Source organism: Ooceraea biroi, chromosome 5 (genome assembly GCF_003672135.1).
Source record: "Ooceraea biroi isolate clonal line C1 chromosome 5, Obir_v5.4, whole genome shotgun sequence".
Lineage (NCBI taxonomy): Eukaryota > Metazoa > Arthropoda > Insecta > Hymenoptera > Formicidae > Ooceraea > Ooceraea biroi.
In genome coordinates, this window is record NC_039510.1 from 11,747,230 (window position 1) to 11,768,383 (window position 21,154).

General features: G+C 34.0%; 5 protein-coding genes across 8 annotated transcripts; 3 read left to right on the forward strand and 2 right to left on the reverse strand.

Moving 5' to 3' along the window:
• Nucleotides 1-5: 5 nt before the first annotated feature.
• LOC105281081 (RNA-binding protein 48) lies at nt 6-2,363 on the forward strand. Its single transcript, XM_011342049.3, has 6 exons — nt 6-169; nt 248-493; nt 808-998; nt 1,089-1,277; nt 1,438-1,932; nt 2,120-2,363. Exons 2-6 carry the CDS (start codon nt 386-388, stop codon nt 2,214-2,216), a joined length of 1,080 nt encoding a protein of 359 aa, XP_011340351.2. The 5' UTR covers nt 6-169; nt 248-385; the 3' UTR covers nt 2,217-2,363.
• On the reverse strand, nt 2,262-4,822 carry LOC105281082. The gene is made up of 5 exons (XM_011342051.3): nt 4,466-4,822; nt 4,016-4,215; nt 3,747-3,908; nt 2,689-3,480; nt 2,262-2,605 (listed from the first exon to the last, which is right to left on the reverse strand). The coding sequence occupies exons 2-5, from the start codon at nt 4,199-4,201 to the stop codon at nt 2,411-2,413; spliced, it is 1,335 nt and encodes a 444-aa protein (XP_011340353.1). The 5' UTR covers nt 4,202-4,215; nt 4,466-4,822; the 3' UTR covers nt 2,262-2,410.
• A 229-nt stretch (nt 4,823-5,051) lies between these two features.
• LOC105281078 (zinc finger protein 28 homolog) lies at nt 5,052-9,239 on the forward strand. Of its 2 annotated transcripts, none has more exons than XM_011342044.3 (7): nt 5,052-5,108; nt 5,465-5,755; nt 5,949-6,124; nt 6,193-6,360; nt 6,434-6,619; nt 6,689-8,590; nt 8,667-9,239. In XM_011342044.3, the coding sequence occupies exons 1-7, from the start codon at nt 5,078-5,080 to the stop codon at nt 9,009-9,011; spliced, it is 3,099 nt and encodes a 1,032-aa protein (XP_011340346.1). In that variant the 5' UTR covers nt 5,052-5,077; the 3' UTR covers nt 9,012-9,239. The 2 variants fall into 2 exon arrangements, with proteins under 2 accessions (XP_011340346.1, XP_011340347.1); XM_011342045.2 differs by lacking the exon at nt 5,052-5,108 and adding an exon at nt 5,115-5,315.
• Nucleotides 9,240-9,473: 234 nt separating this feature from the next.
• On the forward strand, nt 9,474-13,191 carry LOC105281079 (DCN1-like protein 5). Of its 3 annotated transcripts, none has more exons than XM_026970022.1 (5): nt 9,474-9,764; nt 11,243-11,386; nt 11,593-11,959; nt 12,067-12,274; nt 12,380-13,191. In XM_026970022.1, exons 2-5 carry the CDS (start codon nt 11,256-11,258, stop codon nt 12,463-12,465), a joined length of 792 nt encoding a protein of 263 aa, XP_026825823.1. In that variant the 5' UTR covers nt 9,474-9,764; nt 11,243-11,255; the 3' UTR covers nt 12,466-13,191. The 3 variants fall into 3 exon arrangements, with proteins under 3 accessions (XP_026825823.1, XP_026825821.1, XP_026825824.1); XM_026970020.1 differs by lacking the exon at nt 9,474-9,764 and adding an exon at nt 9,950-10,099; XM_026970023.1 differs by lacking the exon at nt 9,474-9,764 and adding an exon at nt 10,111-10,401.
• On the reverse strand, nt 12,605-20,836 carry LOC105281077 (nucleolar protein 10). Its single transcript, XM_026970024.1, has 16 exons — nt 20,541-20,836; nt 20,394-20,439; nt 20,068-20,282; nt 19,787-19,923; nt 19,469-19,678; nt 19,163-19,391; nt 18,609-19,028; nt 18,207-18,495; nt 17,842-18,082; nt 17,645-17,741; nt 16,434-16,559; nt 16,108-16,349; nt 15,480-15,854; nt 15,201-15,381; nt 14,909-15,124; nt 12,605-14,835 (listed from the first exon to the last, which is right to left on the reverse strand). Exons 1-16 carry the CDS (start codon nt 20,604-20,606, stop codon nt 14,593-14,595), a joined length of 3,333 nt encoding a protein of 1,110 aa, XP_026825825.1. The 5' UTR covers nt 20,607-20,836; the 3' UTR covers nt 12,605-14,592.
• Nucleotides 20,837-21,154: the final 318 nt, after the last annotated feature.

Below are 21,154 nucleotides of genomic sequence, written 5' to 3' on the forward strand. Positions count from 1 at the left end.
AGCATCACGTAGTGGAGAAATGAAACTTTACCTAACCTAACCTATTATTCGCGGGTCTTAGTGTTAAACGGGCTTTCGCGACCGGCTACTCATGACCGGTAAATCTGAGTATAGAATTAACGTGATGATTTATTTTGGTATTTACATTCATCATACAACCTTAAGAGAAGTGTGTGCAGTTTGAGTAATGAATATAATATTTATTCTTATTGTTAATCTAATTAATTAATATTTAACCTCTTTTTAGGCTTGTTTTATGTAGCACATTTATTAATCTTTGAAAGACAGATATTTTCTTTTGCCATATATTTTGTGATAAACAATATTATCCAAGAAGTATGAAAATTAAATGAAGAAGAACAAGAAAAGGATATTACTGTAGACTATGACAGAGGAAAAGTATACAATAATGCACATGCCGCATCATGTACAACAAAAATTGTGTCAAACTCGACCACCTTATAGACAAGGAAGAAAGTTGACATCAATCAAGGTAGCATCACGGAATTGTATCCTACTCTAAAACAAATTGTATTTGTGTTTTTCTTTATTAGAATTAATCTATTATTTAATATTATATAATATTAAGCTAATGTTTAAGATTTTATATACATACATACACAAAATAAGGAATAATAATATCCATTTAAATTAACATTTACCATTTCTCTAGCTTTTCTTAGAAATATAATTGACTAATGTTAATCATTATTATCTAATAATTTAAATCATGAATAATCTTGTAAGCCATATTAGTAATTATACACAAAAAAAACATTTCCTTAACGTACTAGCTCTGTATAACAGGTTTACACAATTAATGATGAATCGCAACATTTGCTGATATGCGGGGTACCAAAATTACAACTAGGAAAAGAAGTAGAGAAACTTGTTCACCCTTACGGAGCTGTGAAAGTAATTCAGTTAGTAGACGAATATCCTTCTGAAGAATTTACGGAGACATATCACGTACATTATGAACATATCCAGAGTGCAAGGTAAATAATCTTGTTCTAAAAAAAACTGCTATCTTTAACATATAATGAATTGCGGAAATTAGAAAATTCACTGAATTATTTTTCATGTAGAATAGCGAAACGTGTTATAGACAATAAAAATTTCTTTGGTGGCCTTCTACATATTTTTTACACGCCTGAGTTAGAAACTCTAGCAGAAACAGAAGCAAAGTTGATGCAACGCCGTAAGGATGTAGCAGTACAAATAAAAAGAAATCAGCAAGATTTGACGAACCCAGAAGTGGACAAATTTATTCCAAAGTATGTTTAAGTATGTTCTGGATACTAAATCTGACATTAATTAATTATATATTAACAGCGTATTATATAGATACAATATAATGATGCAAGTGATAATTAATTTAAAAGTTATGAATCCTATAAAAGAAAAATATCTCATGCCTCAAATATAAAATTACAGAGAACAGTATCATAGAAAAAAGAGGACACCTGCTTTACCTCTCACTGAAGAACGACTCAAGCATTGCTATCCTGGAGAAACACTAACGTCTATTTGCAATGGAATACCTAGGAGCATAGATCCACGTCCTGTGTCCGAACCCAGTTTACCAACCTGGAATAGTGACTGCAGTGTAGCATCCGGATCGAAATCATTGCCAGCACCGTATCAGCCAACTGAACCAGTGATACAATCAGCAGTCCAGCAGACAAATAGAAATGCAGAGTTGAACGAGCGGGAACGGAAGGGGAAAAATTATAAAGGACGGTACATCAACAGAGATGTAAAAGTTAAAATTGTTTGGCCGCGACTTATAGATACCAGGAATATTCTGAAATCAAATACTGAGAAGACAACGAATGTTTTCCGCAACGTAAAAAAAGTGGAGAGTGGAATTACAGTCAAGTTAGTGAAAAAACTAAACAACGAGAAGAAAATAATTATAAAAAATCCAAAGTACGTATCTCTGATACTTGTAATGTAAAATATTTCCAAATATTCCTTATATTTTCATAAAATTTAAATTAATTGAAATATATGATAAAAAGATATTTAAAATCATCTTTTATCATGATTTCATCATGATTATTCAAATTATATTAAAAATGCTACATCTAATCTTCTTCAAACATTTCTTTTTCAGTGTCACGCGATTAATACAATCCAGCGAAAGTCTTCAACATTCAATTCAGATGGCAAAATCTCAAGTTCGTTCAGCAATGGAGAAAACTGATGCTTAAATATTCATTAGTATGGTAGAAATCAGATTAAGTAGACATAGATAGGTCTATTATACATTAATTTATTTATGTCAAACTAAGCATGTACATAAATGTATAATTGTATTTGCAACTGACAATGTAAAACAAGTTTAATTATTTCTAATCTATTCTTATTGTTAATTAATTCAAATTATATAATATAAATGTGTAATTTAAATGAAAATTGTACAATTTGGATCCCACTGAGTATCATTTCTAGCGTTTCCACTGTGTTTCTTGCATGGTGGAGTATTCTCTTGTTGTACCTTACTAGACAAAGCTTTATTCCTCAACAAGTGTTGTGGTGATTTTGTTGCTATTCTTTGCACTTGTTCATTGTTAGATCGATTGCCCAGAGGTGTTCGATTCTGAAAAAAGAATTGCTTATTAGTATTTGCAAATACACAATTTCTTACATTTGTATGTGCTGGTGTAAGACATCGTAAGTCACCTTGAACGTTTCAGTTCTATATTTGTTGCCAGGATTGAAAATATTTTCCTCGTTCGAAACTAGTTTAGCATCTGTTCCGATATCCTTTTTTTTCTTTCCTGCGATCTCTTCTCTTTTATTTTCTCCTGTTTTTACTAATTTCGGTAAAGTGACACTAGTGTCATCAAATGTTATAATTATATCTTCCCTTGGACTCGCATGTGGCGGTAATGTCTCAACATTCTCTTTTTCTTCCTTACCTGACTTGCTTTCTTCCGACGAGGGATCCTGCCATACCTTAATCTTATCACTGTGACTTTGTAGATTTTGCTCGCAATAAGAATCCTCTGAGATATGCATCGTTTCAACATCCTGCTGGATGTCTTCGCAATCATCCTGCTTATCTACGTTATCTTCCTCTTTATCAATTGCAATTGTCTGTTCGCTTGAGATTAACTTTTCCTCCGAGTCTTTAACTTTCAAATTCTTAATAACTGTAACCTCTGCCTCACTTTCAAAGACAGTTGTTGAATCGGAATCGGACTGAGGTGTCCTGACACTAATCTCCTTGTATAAGATTTTGGGGTTGTACACATCTGTATCGTAACTGCCTTTGCGAGTCAAATTTTCCTGCGATCGTGCTTTTAACTTCGCAATAGATTTTGGTATCAAAATCGGAGTTCTACTGAAATCTGCAGCTGGAGATCTAGGATCTAATCCTAAAACATTGTAACGTTCCTTATCTATTGGTGTAAGCATTTTCGGATGTTTCTCGTCGTTAATATTTGGTGTTAAATAATGTTGCATCCCATCCTGTAAAAATATGTAATATGGAAAATTAATATAAATATAAACAAGATTTTCCTTCATGAAGCAAACATAAAAATGTGTTTGTAAAAATTATAATTTATATTACAAAGAAAATATTTATGGTGAACATTAAGTAGCATCATTTAATACAGATATAGAATTTCAAAATTTTCCTATATTTCTATTTCATGCAGCATGTTGCATAGACAACAAATGCATGTAGCAACAAGTATAAGATATTAATATAAATTAATTATTAGATAACATACGGAGTCTGACGATTGACCACTATCCGTTAATTTTGGTAAACGTTTTTTTGGTGTCAATGGTTGCATCACTACATCCATATCAGTTTCCAGATACTGCTTTGTCTGTAAATACCTCGGAATTGCACTAGGTACCTTATTGGTCATTGAACCCTCGGTGTTAATCTATACAATATTAAAATATATTATTTATATGCTTTTTTCAAAATACAAAATTATATGTAAATAACACATAGAGCTTCTCCCTAGTCGAATTTTTATTAGGATTTTACCTCAAGAGGAGTTCTTGGAATTCCTGCCGAGGCAGAACGTGGATCAACTAGTACCCTTCTTTCAGACAATATTGGTGTACACATATTATCATTCGCATCCGCCTGTTGCTCAGTTGCCTCCACTTCATTGTCTTCTTTTCGAGTTCCACTGGTGTAAAACAGCAACTTGCTCGCGAAATTGCCCATAATTTTTGCGTAGACTTTAGATAAAAAAAAAGTTAGTTTTTCTTTCAGAACAATTCATAAAAATAGGCAAAATTAAAGGAAAACGAGTGTCCAAAACGATTTTGGCAAATAATAAATATAAAAAATTCTCAATAATCACACATTAAAATTGTATTTCGTGCTACGTAGTACGAAAGTCGGTGCGTAATTCTTTGTTCTCACATAACTAAATATATTAAATTTCTTTTTTCCGTTAATACGTTATTTTCTTTTCATATCACTTACCGTTTAATTAGTATAAGCAACGTAAAAACTTCGTTTTCAAACGTGAAGCAACAAACTTAAAAGAATTGAAGAATTACACGTGCCCAACTCCAACTGACGAGAGTTAAATGACTTTTTCTTATTCCGCTAAAATGGCCTCTCAAACGTCCAACCTGGCACCGTCCTGCACTGTCCATTCCATGAGGTCAAATGGCTCAAACTTTAAATCGCTGTTTACTTTCAAAAATCAAACTGAAACGCTCGAGCATTGCCAACTGAGAGGAATGTGAAATCAAGTACTGCCAACGTAACGCACATCTTTGTTACTAATCATATTAAGAAATTGACTTGAAAATTCCATTGAGAAGTTGAGCGAGAGATTTAGCGAAGTCCGACCAAATTCTGTAGAATCTGGCGATCGATCATATAAAATAAATCATATTTATATTATTTATTTAAATAATCAACAATCACGGCTCACGAATACGTAGATGTGATATCTATGATCCAATTGGTACAACGTCACGTGGCTTGAAGTATCGACTCGGAACGCAGCAACGCTAGAGATTTCTGCGTGACTCGTAATGGCCAATGAATCTTTCGCTTTAGTCGCAGTTCTACACATGCTGTAAGATGATTGGTTATCACATCGTACAGGTAACAGGTATCTGAAAATTTCCTTCGTTTAGAGGTTAAAAATAACATTTATACAAAACATGATAGCTATTCAAAGTTTTCAGTAATTCCAATGATATATAAACTGTGATAATTGTATTAATGTAGATAATTTAAATATGAGAAAAATTAGTTTTGCTTGTTTTTGAACATTGACATGAAAATTAATTAAAGACAAGATTTGCGCGTGCATGAAGTAAGTCAACGTTTTGTTCACAAAACAGATATAATTAAATTGAATATACAGGAAGACAATATGTGCAATGCTATATTGCAGTATTTTTCTTGTGAAAAGTATATTTGTCACTGAAACAAAAGTGTAATTGTATTCACTGTATTTACAAGTGACTGAAATCTGTAAACAAAACCATCATTGCAATATGCTGAAAAGATTTGAGTGTCCTCAATGCGGATCATGTTTCGACCGTGCTTCGCAACTGGATTATCATCATCGCAGTATACACCTTCGAGAGAGATCTCAAGTATGCCAAATATGCAAAAAGGGTTTCTTTCGCAAGACAGACTTACGCACCCACTTGAACATTCATATGGGAACAAACTTTTATATTTGCGAATTCTGTGGAAGGCAGTTCAGTCATGTATCAAATCTTATAAGGCATTGTAGGATGCATACAGGTAATTAAATCAAATATATATATATATATATACTTTAAAGATATAAAATAAATGTAACGAGCATAGATATTATTTTTCGCAATGTATGTCATCAATGTAAATATTAAGATTAAATTATTCACACATACAAATGTAAATAGAACATAAGTGTTAAATATGATAACTAATGTATTTTCACTTGTATCGTTTATAGGACTGAAACCATATTCATGTTCAATTTGCGATAAGCGCTTCACACAAATTTCCTCGTTAGTGAGACATAAACAAATGATACATGGAATACCAAAGGAAACTGTGCATCAATATTACGATCATAGTCTTATCAGTAATAAATCACAAACTAGTGATCACCTATTGAAGGAGAATAAGGTGACAATCCTTTATTATTATCAGCTTATTCATATTATTATTATTAGTATCACAGTACAAATTTTTAGTCTGTTAAAAGTGTTGCGACGAAGCAACAAACAAGTGCTAACAAACAATGCCATTGCAAATCTTCCGGGGAAAGTTCCGATTGTATCTGTTCAAAAGCTCTCTTGCGACAATATGAAAACCATTATTCCGAGAGTATTATGCTACCAGAGTACAATAGCTGTAAAAAGGTGATTATTATATTATATATATGACACTTTTATAAGATACTTCTGGTCACATTTCGTTGCTTGTATTTTTCAGATAATAGATAATGGCACAGATAATGCTACAGAGAATGAATTCTGTATGGAACAGAGATATCAGAGTATCACTACAGATCCAGATGTGCAGAAAAATGAGGCAGTTCCGGATCAGCATAATATTAATATGGATAATAAAATGTGCTCATCCCTATCACAAACTGACGATTACATAGCGTCTAAAGAGGTAAGTACCTGATAATTTAAATTTAATCATAATATACAAATATTAATTCAATTCAAAATTTATTCCAAGTTTGAAGAAAGTAATTTGGACTGTGAGAATACAAATCAATTTTCACAAGATTATTTTGCTGAAATTGAAGAAAGACTCGGATCTATTGATTTGGCCATGAACAAGACCGTTGTTTTAAATCCACCTCAAGATACAGTCAACAATCACGAACAGATACAGGCCAAAGACAATGTAATTTATTTACATCAATTCGATAAAAACAATTTTATCTTTTTACCTCGAGATAGAGGGCCTAATGTTAATGCATTAGAAGCTGAAAACTATGAAAACTCTTGGAGGACGAGCGATCTGCACACACATATGATCCAAGAGGCTTGTAAAGAGGTTTCCACAAACGGTATCAGAACGTTAAATATGGACGCAAACTTGCAAACTTGTAATTCCGATGATGTTTCAGTAGATCAAAAGCTCTTGTACAGACAGCTATGCAAAGACGCGATTAGCGAAAATAAAAAATGCAATAAGCCACTGAATGATGACGTTACTCAATTGTACATAGAACTTATCAATTCAGGAATGTTGAAATTTGATGAATCTCGATATTGTAATAACACAGATTCAGACGGCGTGAACCTTAATCACACTATAAAATCTCAGCATTCTACAAATATTGCTAACAAAGATGCGATATGTACTCCCGTTACTATGCAAAATCAGGATAATCTGCTGCACGATGAAGATAATCTAGATAGTTTTAATAATACAAATGACGTGATGTCAAATAATGAAAAGCCCATGTTACGATTAGTACAAACAGAAACCGGTGAACAATTTTATGAATTCATGATAAGTAATTTGGTAGAAGACATGCAAAATATTTCGTGCGCCGAGGACTTGGAGAACGAAGTGGAGGAATCCATAAACACCTTTAGGCATTGTCAAAAACTGGACTCAAATTCGAAAGGGAGCAACGGGGAAAATGATCAGATGGAACATCAGGAAGTGTTGGAAAGCTTCGCTGGCATAAATAATGAATTCAATTATACGCAATTCGATTTTCACGGGGAGGAAAAGAATTTCACCATTCTCTGTCACGACGAATCTGAACGTATCCAACAAGATTCAAGAAATAACATTTATGATAATAACGTGCAAGAAAAAAATACGCAAAACTACAATACCGAGCATTTAGAATTACTGGAACACGAATCGCACGTGGATTTTGACAAGTACGTCGAAACGAATCTCGAAGCCTTTGAAAGATTAAATTATGAAAATTGCAGTGAGAAATTTTTGGAATTCGTGGAAGTTGCCGATATTGGTATAGAGAACTCAGGATGCAAAGAACCGTCAATGGTGCGTTTGATCCAAAATGATGATGGCGAGCAGTTGCTGGAATTATTGCAAGATTCTCAAATTACGGGACAAGAATCGAATCAAGATTTTACAGTACAAACTAACGATTTTGACAAAGACTGTTCAAACATTTTGCAAGATAATAATAAAACGGTAGACTATTCCAAAAGTAAATCAGACTTTTTCACGTATGTCGAAAATAATATGTCATTAGAAGAGAATATAAATAGCAATCGCAGCATGGAGAATAACAATGAGTGCATAGAAAGTAGTAATAACACGTTTGAAAATATAGCAATTGGTGAGGGTACAAGTAACGAGAACTCTGCCAAAACATCGGAGGAAGCAAAAAAACCGAAGGCTACTTCGAAAAAGTTTCAATGCTCTGTGTGCAAGAAAGCGTTCTCGTCAGCTTATAACTATAAACAGCATATTGGCGTTCACTTTACCGATCAGCAGAAATTTCATTGCAAGGAGTGCGGGATATCTTTTGCTTGGAAAACTACGTTCAACAAGCACATCGCTAACAATCATAGCTCAGACGGGCCGCAGAAATTTGTTTGTGAGATCTGCCCAAAGGTCTACAGTACCTTATCACAAGTTAATGTAAGTGTAAGGTCATATAAATTATTCATTTTACATAGACACGTGTATTTATATTATAAACGCAATATTTGTGCAGGAGCACATAAAAAGGGACCATCTGAAGGAGCGCAACCATGTTTGTCTTCTCTGCGGCAAATCTTTCTTCAAGAAATCCGACTTGAAGACTCATAGTAGAACGCACACGGACGAGCGTCCCTACGTTTGTCGCGTGTGCGGCAAACGGTTTCATCATCAGAGCCACATCATCCGTCACGAGCGTACGCATTCAGGCGAGAGTCCATTTGTCTGTGACGTTTGTCAGAAAACTTTTATGCAGCTCAGTTCCCTGAAAGCGCACAAGCAGAAGCATCAACAGGTTCAAGTGGATTTCCTGGATTACCAAATCGATGAAGACGACCCCACAGCATTGGTGACGCTATGAAATAAAGACATACATATGGTTGCTATTGTATTATAATGTATAGCAGTCTTGTCTATTTTATCACATCTCTCTCTCTCTCTCTCTCGTTATCTTTTTTTGTAATTGTAAACCTGAATGATGTTACACGCGTATGCACGCGTGTATTTATTTATTTATTCATGTTGACTTGTACAGGTACAGTATATATGTACAGTTTATGGGACTTTATATAAAGATATACGTTGAATATATCTTTTTGTAGCAAATTATTCCGCAATCGATGAGAACAGAGGATGATCTCGTGAAAAAGAAAGAAAATCTGAGGTAATGGATGTAATTCAAATTTGGCACGCGCAGTCGGGCAATCGCGCGAACGGAGCCGCAAAATACCTCTCTCGAATAATCGAATCTGCTAGTGAAAATCGCTCCGCCTGTTTGGCAGCCCTGCTAAAAAGTGGGGGTAGAGCACACATGCTGTCTGCAAACTGAAAGCACGAAACGAGAAAAAATGAAATAAAACCGACAGCTCCGAAAAGTTTTCTTTAGATCGTGCGGTATTTCAAACGATATTCGGACGAAATTAAAATTTCATCGGTCGGCCGCACGCCCCCAGTTGTTCTCGGAATTATGATCGATATCATTTTCACGCGCTGCAGCGGCCCACGCACGCAAATTTGATTTTCATGTCGACTTCTCGCTAACGAGGGGCAATACAACAAACAATACTCTCGCGAGGATATATACAAGCGCTCTACCGATTCAAGAAGAAGGAAGGTAAGGAAGGTCACTCGCGTGGTCTTGCGGTTATTATCCGCGGGCGATCGCCATCGTGAGGACGCTAAAACCGCGATAAACCGCGTCGTCTAATATTATGACATGACTCACGTTCGCGCTACGTTCGCGATTCGTTCGCGAATTTTCGAGCTCGTCCCCGTGCCCGTTCGACCAGCGTCTCCCGTGCTCCGCATTCTCGCACACGCACTCTCGCTCGTATTGACTGTCGCGATCCCACGCGAGCGAGTGGCGTGCCCGTCCGGTGATCGTGGATGAATATAAACCGCACCCGAATGTCGTAGCGCTGTTATGATAGATCGGCGCTCGTCCCCCAGGTAGCCGAGAGATCACGTGTGCGAGTCAGTCGTTTCGATTCAGCGGCGCGATCGGGCACGACAATTGCGTGATACACGAATTTAATAGGCGGCCCTAACCTCACACAACTGCGATAGCTCGCTCGGCCGCTGTCTCTTTCTGTCTGTCTCGTTGTCTCGCTCGCTCTCTTTTTCTCTGTCCTCTGGCACGGGGAGATGTCAGTTTAACGTTCGACGAAAAAAAAAGTCCAGTTACGTTACTCTCGCGACTGCTTCAATACCGCTTAACCCATTTATACGATAACGTGCGTCTTCGCTGCGTGGTAAGAAGCTGATCACCCCGCTTACGGGATATTTGCACCATCCATGGTCCCGTATTCCCGTACTCGACGGATGTGAATGCTATGCCAGAGTTTTATGTCTCCTAATTTCCATTATTCTATATTTCTACGTTTCCGCGATATCATTCCCTAAAATAGAATATTTAGTTTATCTCTTGCACAGATTTATTAATAATATACGCATACAGCTTGCGAGATTAATCATTTATAAATAATACATGTTTTTAATTATTTTTTACGTGTACGTTTATGATGCAACGATTTTGTTATTTATTTTGTTCATTTTGTCCAAAGTACCTAACTTTTCCTGCTTTATGCAAGTTTGTTTACCACTCCATCCAGTGTCTGTACTTAATTTACAAAGCATTGTACGACCAATCTCACTATTTGTCTCTTCTTGCTGTTTTTATTCTAAATAGATGTATTCCAGGTAGAACCTGTCAGAAGCAATAATTGTTTCTGCAATAAGTGTCGATAAATTTAAATAGAATATAAACGATGCTGTTCTCTTCATGTTGACATAAATGTATAAATAGATTCGACTCATATAACTTTTTTAGATTAATCATTATGATATTATAATGATACACATGTCCCTATTTTTGAGATTCAGTTAATCAGTTGCGTTTAATATTAATATTTAAAGACGTAACATAGTGCTAAGATATATTGGACTAAGACAACTGTGTGCTATGAAAATAACCTATGAAAAGTGGTACTAAAATATATTCACTGGTGAAAATTAAGTAAATTAATATATCTCTATGCTTAATTTGATAAATAAAACATTAGACTCAAGTAAATTAAAAACTTTGTGTTCCAGTGAACATATAGGGATGCCACGCAGCAAACGCAGAGGGTCCACCAGTACAAATCATAATCATGCTCCCTTCGATATGTCAATGCCTAGTGCACATGATGAGAATTTACCTAGGCATCCTTCAAAACGGTTAAGACATACCTCTAGGTAGATATAGAAAATTATATTTCTTATAGTATATCCAAGTATTTGTTAATATATATTAACAAATACTTAATATATTTATTAAGATATTTTACAATATTTTATATTATATATAGTAGTGCTCAAAAGTATTTTGTTCATACAAAACTTTCCTCATAAATTTAATCGTAAAACAGATAACGTTACATGAATAATAATATTGTTTGCAGCACCAGACGTTATTCAAAAAACGAAGATGTATCCAATACATCGACGTTTTCTCAAAAGCGTTGTATCGCTTGGTTTAGAGAATATACCTCACCGGACGATGTAGACACTCTCGGCCCAGAAGGAATGGAAAAGTTCTGCGAGGATATCGGTGTAGAACCTGAAAATGTAGTGATGCTCGTGCTTGCGTACAGAATGAACGCGCGCCAAATGGGGTTTTTTACGATGACCGAGTGGTTGAAAGGTTTCTCGGAACTTCAGTGCGATTCTATTAGTAAAGTACAACAAAAGCTCGAGTACCTAAGGAATCAATTAAACGACCCATACACGTTTAAGGGGATCTACAGATATGCTTACGACTTTGCCAGAGTACGTGCATGATGTTACGTATATATCAGATTCAAGTGTGCACACGTGAACGTAACGTGATCTTTTTGTAAAATTGCTTCTGATTATTTCACTTGAATTTTGTGCAGGATAAGGATCAACGGAGTATGGACATGGAAACGGCGAGAGTAATGTTACAGCTGCTCTTGGGAAAACATTGGCCATTATTCACACAGTTTGCTCAGTTCCTAGATCAATCGAAGTACAAAGTGATCAATAAAGATCAATGGTGCAACATATTAGAATTTTCACGTACAATTAATCATGATTTATCCAATTATGATTTAGATGGAGCGTGTAAGTATGTACAAGAAGAATGCTGATGCTGACTACGATAAAGATATAACAAGAGCATCTAATATAGATCTTGTTTTACATATATGACACATGGTGATCTTTTAGGGCCAGTAATGCTCGATGAATTTGTCGAATGGTTGAAAATTCAACGGGGGGAGGAAGCATCATCGATAGAAGCAAGAGGCAGCTGAAACATCTTATGAAAATAGTCTATTGAACTAAGAACAATTCTTTTTTTATCATGATATTTTGTTAATAACGGAATTTGTTTATAAATCATAACCATACGACGTTCAATTACCATCTCATTCGTATTCTCTTTTTTTTTTATTAAACGGTAATGTATTGTGTAAGTAGCTTATCGTAATATGATTTACAGTATCTTCTATACGCTCGGTCGAGAAAATCCTCGTTTGACTGCTCCGGTTACTTCTCATCACTTACAATTAATCCAGGGTTTGTCGGAACTCTTGTGATTAAAAATAAAACTATTTTGATATAAGATTTACTTGTGCAATTTATAAAAATAATTTGAGATATCAAATTCAATAAGTGAGCTGATATGACAATTGTCAAATCAAGTAATATCTTAAGGTAATGATTGCCATTGACTTCCAATGATTGTAGACTGCACATTTTATGTTATTGCGAATTAAACGTTTTTACTACGTACTTCTTAATAATAAATTAAATGGATTATTTAAATATAAACCTATAAGCAGCCATGTATAACTTGCACATTCCACTGACTTTATTTGGTAATACGCTCAACTTTGCATTCTTTATGATTTTCTGGAACTAATTCTGTTGAGGCATTGTTAGCTTCTCGTGTAAGTAGCTTATCTGTATCATCAAATCTTATGTGGACAACAAAGTTTTCTACAAAATTTAGGCGTGTACAATATTGTCAAAAAAAAGAAACCAATTAAGAAGTACGCGAATATCACTAAGTAGAAAATCATTGGTGGAACATACATTATGCAGGTGCTACTACAACGTTTAGTATTCTGAAAGCAGTACCATAAAGTGTCAATATCATGCGCTATTTAGTCAAAATTAAATAATTCCTGTAAAATTATGAATGTATATTAGAATAACGAACTCTTATTAAAACATTACAATATTTATTAAATAAATATTTCTTGATCTTTCGGATTTATCGATATCACGATCTATGCTTTATTAATAAGAGATTTAATAATGCAAGATTTGTCAATGAGAGAAAGACTTATTTCACAGTTTGCAGAAGCTCCCACTTCATATCACTGTTTTTCATTCAGTAGTTTTAACAACATACGCACCTAAACGAATTACTTTCCCACTCATCTCGTGCATCTTGAATTTTCGGTACTAAGATCTGATATTTTAGAGACACCTCCAACAATTATTGCGAAAATTTTGAAACTGATGTATGGTGATCGTATATATATACACATACACACATGAAACAATTATGTAAAATATATTAGTTTGATAAAGTGTTGATCGCTTTCGTTTAATGAATTTATTGAACTGATCTTTAAACTTGTGCGTCACTCAAGCCATCTTGTAAATCAATTTGATAAAATGCAAAAACATAATAATCGACAATATGCAAAGTGATCATGGGTTCGTTGAGCCAGTTTTAAGCTAAACTTGCCAATTTGGGAACATATATATATTTTACCTGCACATGTATTTCATATAAAGAATTCAATTAGAGAGTATTTATTAATGATGTGACTTTTGCATTTCTCTTATATAGGTTCTAATAATATAAAAGCATGAATATAAAATTTTTGGAAAGGGAGGATTCATTGAATATTTGTAGATTTACATGTTGTAAGTTAAAGATGTGAGTTAGAATTCGTTCCAGATTGCTGTAATAATATTACTGCCATTTGGTGAATATAATATGTATTTGATGATAATCAGAAGAAGAATAAAATACCTTTTTTTTAGTATTTCATTTATTCTTGGTAACTATTCTTGATAACAAAATGAATGCATTTGTAGGAAATAAAATGCAATTGTGCAAAATGTTTGCTACAATTTTCTGGATAGAAAAGTACATAACGACCACAAGTTTTCCATAATAAAACTTTCGTAACATGCATTTTCTAATACGTTATGATTATCTGTACATATTCTATACATTAATTCTTTATATATACAAGAAATGTAAAAACAATTTTCTAAATATATATAACTTAACAAGGGGCATATATAAATAATACATTTTATATTTAAATAATGGTACTAGATGATTGTACGCTTAAAAAATATATATATTTAATGCATCGCAGAGAGCACAGCCTCAATTAACCGAACTACACATTTTAAGAGAAAAAATGACACTGTCCTAAAGTAATGATAGCAATACTGCCAACAGTTAGCAGAAGAAATAAGTATCTACCCTTAATTGGTATCCTGAATAATCTAGCGCTCATTTTTAAAGAAGACGTGTACAGAAGTATGCTATCGAGATCTTCTCCTGGAGTAGTCTGATACACGAACGGTCGGATACGTATCTCGTGTCCTACGGCCCGAATCATAGAGCAAGCATTTGTTAAACGCGCAGCCTGAAGGAAAGACACATGTTCGTGAATCTGAGTCGAAAAGAAATCATTTAATATTTTTAATACGACATTATACCTGAATAAATGGAGCAATCGATATTAAGATCCATAATACAACATTCATCACGTTGACGTACGTAACTGGATAATTATCCTCATTGTTAATGTAGTACTGAAACAGCCATGCGATGCCCGCAGCTGCCCACGATAAATTAACTATCGTATAAATGCACACAGCCGGGCCTAATTCGTCATTAAAATATTTCAGCAGTTTCTTAAATTCGTCGATGTCCTGCAAATCACGGAAATAGCTAAAATTGCCGGCTTCGATAAAAGACAGGCGATAAAAAACTGTTTAAGCCACGAACTCTCATCCAATCAATGGGTGGCAGAATATGTTGCAGCAACTTTCCACGTAGAAAATGTAGATGTGACATTAACAGCTGTCCTTGCAAACAGTAGCTTGTGATAATAGTTCCCTGGACCATATCATGCCACAAAGTGCAGATGATTAAGAATACTTTTAGCGTTATCTTCACCTGATACGGGCTAGGCAGAGGAGTAGATATAAAAATTATTCTTGATTTATATTCTTTTTTTGTTGTATATATGTATAAATTGTTCGTCTCGTTAGTGACAGATAATACCTATTCTCTACCCATTGAAATACGATATTTCCCTTGGCCATCTGAATATTCACAGTAATTAATGCCATCACCATCCATACTATGCTCAATGCTATAAACAACCATAATATATGTACAAGGCGCTTCTGATTGCCTCGGTTTATCGGATTCGAGGAAAGCAGGAACGCTCTCTCCATTAGATTCTGCAACTGCTCGTTTTCCTTAACGCGAAACAAGTATATCGTGTATAAATACGCGATCAGATGCAATATACTTGGAATTAAGTAGCTGAAAATCACATTTCCATAGCAAGACGGTTCTTGCGTCCATTGTTCGTTAACATTTGCTACATTTTGCTCTAACACTAATACTTTGTAACAAAATCCCCGATCTCTTCTGAAAATAATAAATATATCCATTTTATTATAGCGCCTATACAAATTAAAAATTATAAATAACTTTAAAACAAGCTAATAATATAAATCATTTCTAAAATAATGAAATGTATTTTACTGATAGATTTCTAACTTACATTTTTTTCTTGTATCTGCTCTATTATTTCATCTAGTTTTTATTATTCTTATAATGTGTACATGTGCATATTACAATATGTAGGTATGCAAAAATAGAATATTACAAATAAACTTACCTAAAACAAGCCATATACTGTAAAACATATCCAATACATATAAATATAATGACTTGTAAAGTATGAAGATTCGTTAAAATAGAACACCATAAAAAATGGTTAGATTCATCGCTACTGGTTGGTCTCAATCCCATTACGCCTAACAATCTCAAATATGGCCTTAGTATTTTATGTTTGCAATAATGAAGTACTGCAGATGTGCTGATAAAGTTTTCATAATCTTCAGTGATTTCACCCATATGCTGCATAACAAATAAATCTATATTAAATAATATTAGAACTATGCAAAGCTGGGGATCGACGTGTTAACAAGAATATCAGCTTACATCAGTGCTCTGAAAAGTTGAAGTTATACTTGTTAAAATGGATGGTACAGAAATTTCTGTATGTTCTTCGCAATTCTGTTGCGTTGTATCTTTACTACTATTCTTGAGTTTATTATTAGATTCTACCTGCAAATAATATTGCATTTCAATTAGAAAGAACATTCTATTATACTATAAATTATATATATATATATATATATATATATATAAAAAAGACACATGCAAAAAGAATGTATATATAAATTTTTAAATTATACAAATGGTTATTTATGTGTAGCTTGTTTTACATATTAATCTTAATTTATTTTGCAAAATATATCTTATCTTATTATCTTAATATAGTCTACAGAAATAGTTTTGATAAGTGTATCATAAATCTCATAAGAGAATCATTTGGACAATGATCAATTTGTGTGAAAATGCAAGTTATGGATCACAATTAGAGATTAATTTCCTTCATGAAATGTTACATTAAGATTATACGAGACAAATTCAAAATAATGCTTGTAAGATTCGATTGTTCAATGTTTGTTTACCATAAAAACCAAAACAAACTACTGTTATAACTTCATTTTAGACTTTGAGGCTATTAAGTCGATATACCGAGAAGGAGCTACATTTCGATGTTATCATCACGATATCTCGCATCTCACAAAGTGATAATTGTAAAAATAGGATTACGCAATTTGTTACAGCTGAATTACTGACGAATATATTTCACCCGTTGAAACAATGGTTAACTACTCACCAACGCCATTTCGGGCTCCCTGGAGCGCAACGCTTTTGAACTTGGAAAGAAAATATTTGTATCAATAGTTTGACATGTGGCTCACCCTAACATGTATTTAAATATCACTGTTTTCTGATGACACTTCACCTTTGCTCGGAGATATCTATGTGCATCGCGACTAAGCAAATTATTGCGTTTGCATAAGAAGCACGTACAGCATTAGAGCCGGTGACAAATAAATGAATAAAGAAAGAAGAACATCTTATTTATATTTTATATTTACAAAATTTAATTTACAAAAAACATAAATATATAAACGTTAACGTTTCTTTTTAAAGATACTCGTTGCAGGTCGTAACAGCTCGTTGTATCCTCTTCTGTAATGTTTCACTTCGGGGCGTTTTTTCTACAAAAAGACGGCAGAATATGAGAAATGCAATATTCTTCTAATATGATGAAACTAGACGCTCGTGTACGTTACCTTTCCGACAGTAAACGTCATCTCTCTATTTCCACCTGAGCTTGACACTTTAACATTGTGCGCCTCTTCGATTTTCAATCTTTCACCTAATGTCGCTCTGCAAAATTACAAGGCAAATATTACAAGGCGGTTTCAAACGCGAGATTCAGAATGCAAAGGCATAATGTATAACGAGCTAAAATAATATTGATATTTACTTGCTCTGCTTCTTCTTTACTGGTTCACCTACTTCGAATTTCACATTATTCTGAATTTCATCTAACTTCGGTTCATTCTTTACTACCGAATCATTATTCTCGTCCCCACTCTCTTCCTCTCTTTCTCTTTTATTTTTCCTTATTAATCGATAATTCTTCTGCACTTCTTTGACCCATGGCTTCTCATCGTCCGAGCTCTCATCGTCCGAGTCATGTATGAAGCTTTCATCTGAACTATCGGCTTTACGAAGAAGATAATTTGATATGAATAATCGATATAAATATAAATAATAGGTTTTCTTGTAGATAAAATATTTTTTTAGAAATATTTTCTAACAGAAGGAACATTTTATACTTTTTCTTACCGTGTGGTTCATCCTCGTTGGGCGCTTCTTTTTCTTCTTCTTCTTCCTCTTGTGCTAATTTCTGTTTTAACTTCATAGCTTTATTTTTATGAAGTTGAGAAATAACAGGATTTAACAAACCATATTCTTCAGAATTCTGATCAATTTGGAAATCAGGATTGTTAAAGAGAGCTTTAAACCGTTCGTCGTTGAGCAGGTTGGACGATGCTCGCTTCTTTTTGTTTTTGTTATTTGCATTGTCCATCAACTTCAATGCCAGCTCTTGATTTATACTTGGCAACTTTTGTATCTAGCGAAAAAAGATTGTAAGAATCTGAATGTTGCTTTCTTTGAACATACTTTGACTCAAAATGGATATAATATTTTCGTGTATAGAATTGAAATAATTGAAGTGAAAAATACCTGTACTCTGCTAGCAGCCTCCTCGTCAATCTTCTCGCGAATCCTTCTCTTTTTGTACTCTGCAAACTCGAACGGTTTCATCACATCTCTTGCTTTCCTATATAATCGGATGTCTATAAAGTAACCGTGCATGTAAGCCCTGAGTAGATTAGTGCCTTTCAAGTGCGAGAGACCCAATTCATTCAGTTCTTTCTCAGTTACAAATTTGTAATCGTCATAGATGATATCATAATTCAGTTCTTCCAATTCCTCCGTAAGATTATCGAGGAAACTGCACCAGTAAGGGGCGGGACCGAGACTAGGAATGTAGTACGTCTGCATTTTTGTGGTCTCATTGGCCATCAAGAGCATGCCAGTATCTGGTATAACACATAAATCATTAAAGTCATGCTGCGCTTCTATGGATGTATAAAGTTTTCCCTGAAAAAAAAACAAATGAAATGATGAAATTTTAGTTGTAGAATAAAATTTATCTTGCAGCTTGCATTTTGATTTCTCATAAATATATTTAAAGTGTACCGATTTTCCGATAATGAATAAATTTTCACACTCACGTTATCCCTTTCCCATATTTTTACAATGGAACTGTCCATGGAGTAAACCAGATCCATCTTTTGGTGGAAATCTATACACTTAATTGACAATCCATACATGTGATCTTTCACAAAAAACGGCTTGCCGGACCGTATATCGTACAGTAGTACTTGGCCCGTCGACGTACCGACTCCTACATTCAAACCTCCTTGACATTTCAAAGCAGTAATTGCGGGTACTGCTTCCATCCTAATAAAAAACATCCGCTGTATTAAATTCTGACAATGATATTTCGTGGCAAAGACAGATTCCATGTTGCATCCTACTTGTCTTGAGTGATACAGTGCAGCGCGCAGTCAAGGGTGCCCACCCTATTCTTAGATCTTGGATCCCAAGCTTCAATTTTACCATCCTGTGTACCAACCATGAGTAGGTGATGCAATGGATTTATCTCACATTTATTTATCGAATTTGCTTCCGTTACGAATGACTGTAAAAACTGACCACGTTCAAGGTTTATCCTATATATTTCATTACTGCAAATATATATCATCGTTACTATCTTGAACACATATGCACAAATTTTTACACAATATGTTTCAGATAATGATAGAACAGTCGTGTAATATACTTTTAAGACTTACCTATTGCCTACAATGAAGGCATCGCATGATGGATAATGGTATTTTAGATCTCTTCCAAAATGTGGCACTCTGAGTCTGTAATATTTTCCATGAATAGCGTGAAATTCAACATAGCGATCACACTGAAGAAATATTAACTAGAACAAAGTACAATAAGTTTAATAATCATTTTGATTGTTATTTTACATGCATATATTAAAGCATTATCTTGAAATGATTAACACACAGTAAAATTAATTTATCTCAATTGTTTTCTAAAGCCTCCTAACATTAAAACTTACTTTGCTGTAGTCATCTGATAATACTTCAAAAGTAACCACTTCGGAATCAAAACATCTCTCAAATTTTAATGACAAGTTATTTACATCGAAGCACTTTACACGTGGTTTGTAAGTCCCTGTTGCAAGAATATATTGTCCATCCTTGGATACTCTGATGGACGTGCTCACACCAGGCATATCAAAATCCTGTATAAGTTCGATACGTCGTCGTATATCTATTGACAAAAAATTGCAATGTTAAATAAACTTTAAAAGATATATTAGAGATATTGAAAATAGTCTTGTTAATATGAAATAAAGAATATACTGTGTGCAATAATTCTTACCAACATTCTTCTTCAATAAACGTCTCCTTTTTTGTTCAGATAACCACTGGAAAAAAGGAAACAAGAAACAATATTAAGCAATCTTATTTATATTAAAATTAAGATAACCTAAAATAATTTAGTGTGTACACAAGTTGACATCTTTACCTCAGGGAGAGACTTCCCAGCGCTAAGATTATAAATCTTTATATTGTTCGGCGCGGATACTTGCATTTTGGCAGTACTTTATGTAACATAAACTAGATAAAATCCTTTATAAATCTCTGGCTGTCGTCATATTTACTCCGAGAAAAACACGTGGAGAACATCAAACTGTTATTTCGATTAGTATCTCTTTGCACTCTCTGCACTAAAAATGCGACGAGTACATTTTTCCAGATTGGAACGAATAAGAAAAAAGATGAAAGAGAGTGAATAAAAGCAAACGTGCATGACACAAGGCATATTCGCATGAACATGCGCCTTTAAATAATTGTACATACATACGCTGATTGGACAACTACAGCGTGTAGTTTCTTTCTAGAAGAGCTGTGACTGCATAATTTTCCCCTAGAGAGAAAAAGATGAACTGAAAATCTTGTACAAATAATACAATAATTACAAAGACGTAATTTTATTATAAAAGTCAGATTAATTAGACATTATCTGAGCGATATTACAACAATGAAGTGAAATAATAATAACAAAATTTGACTAATTTGACAATAAATGCGAAGTGTCTATATATTTCCCCATAGTCAAAATTTCTCTAGACTGTCAGT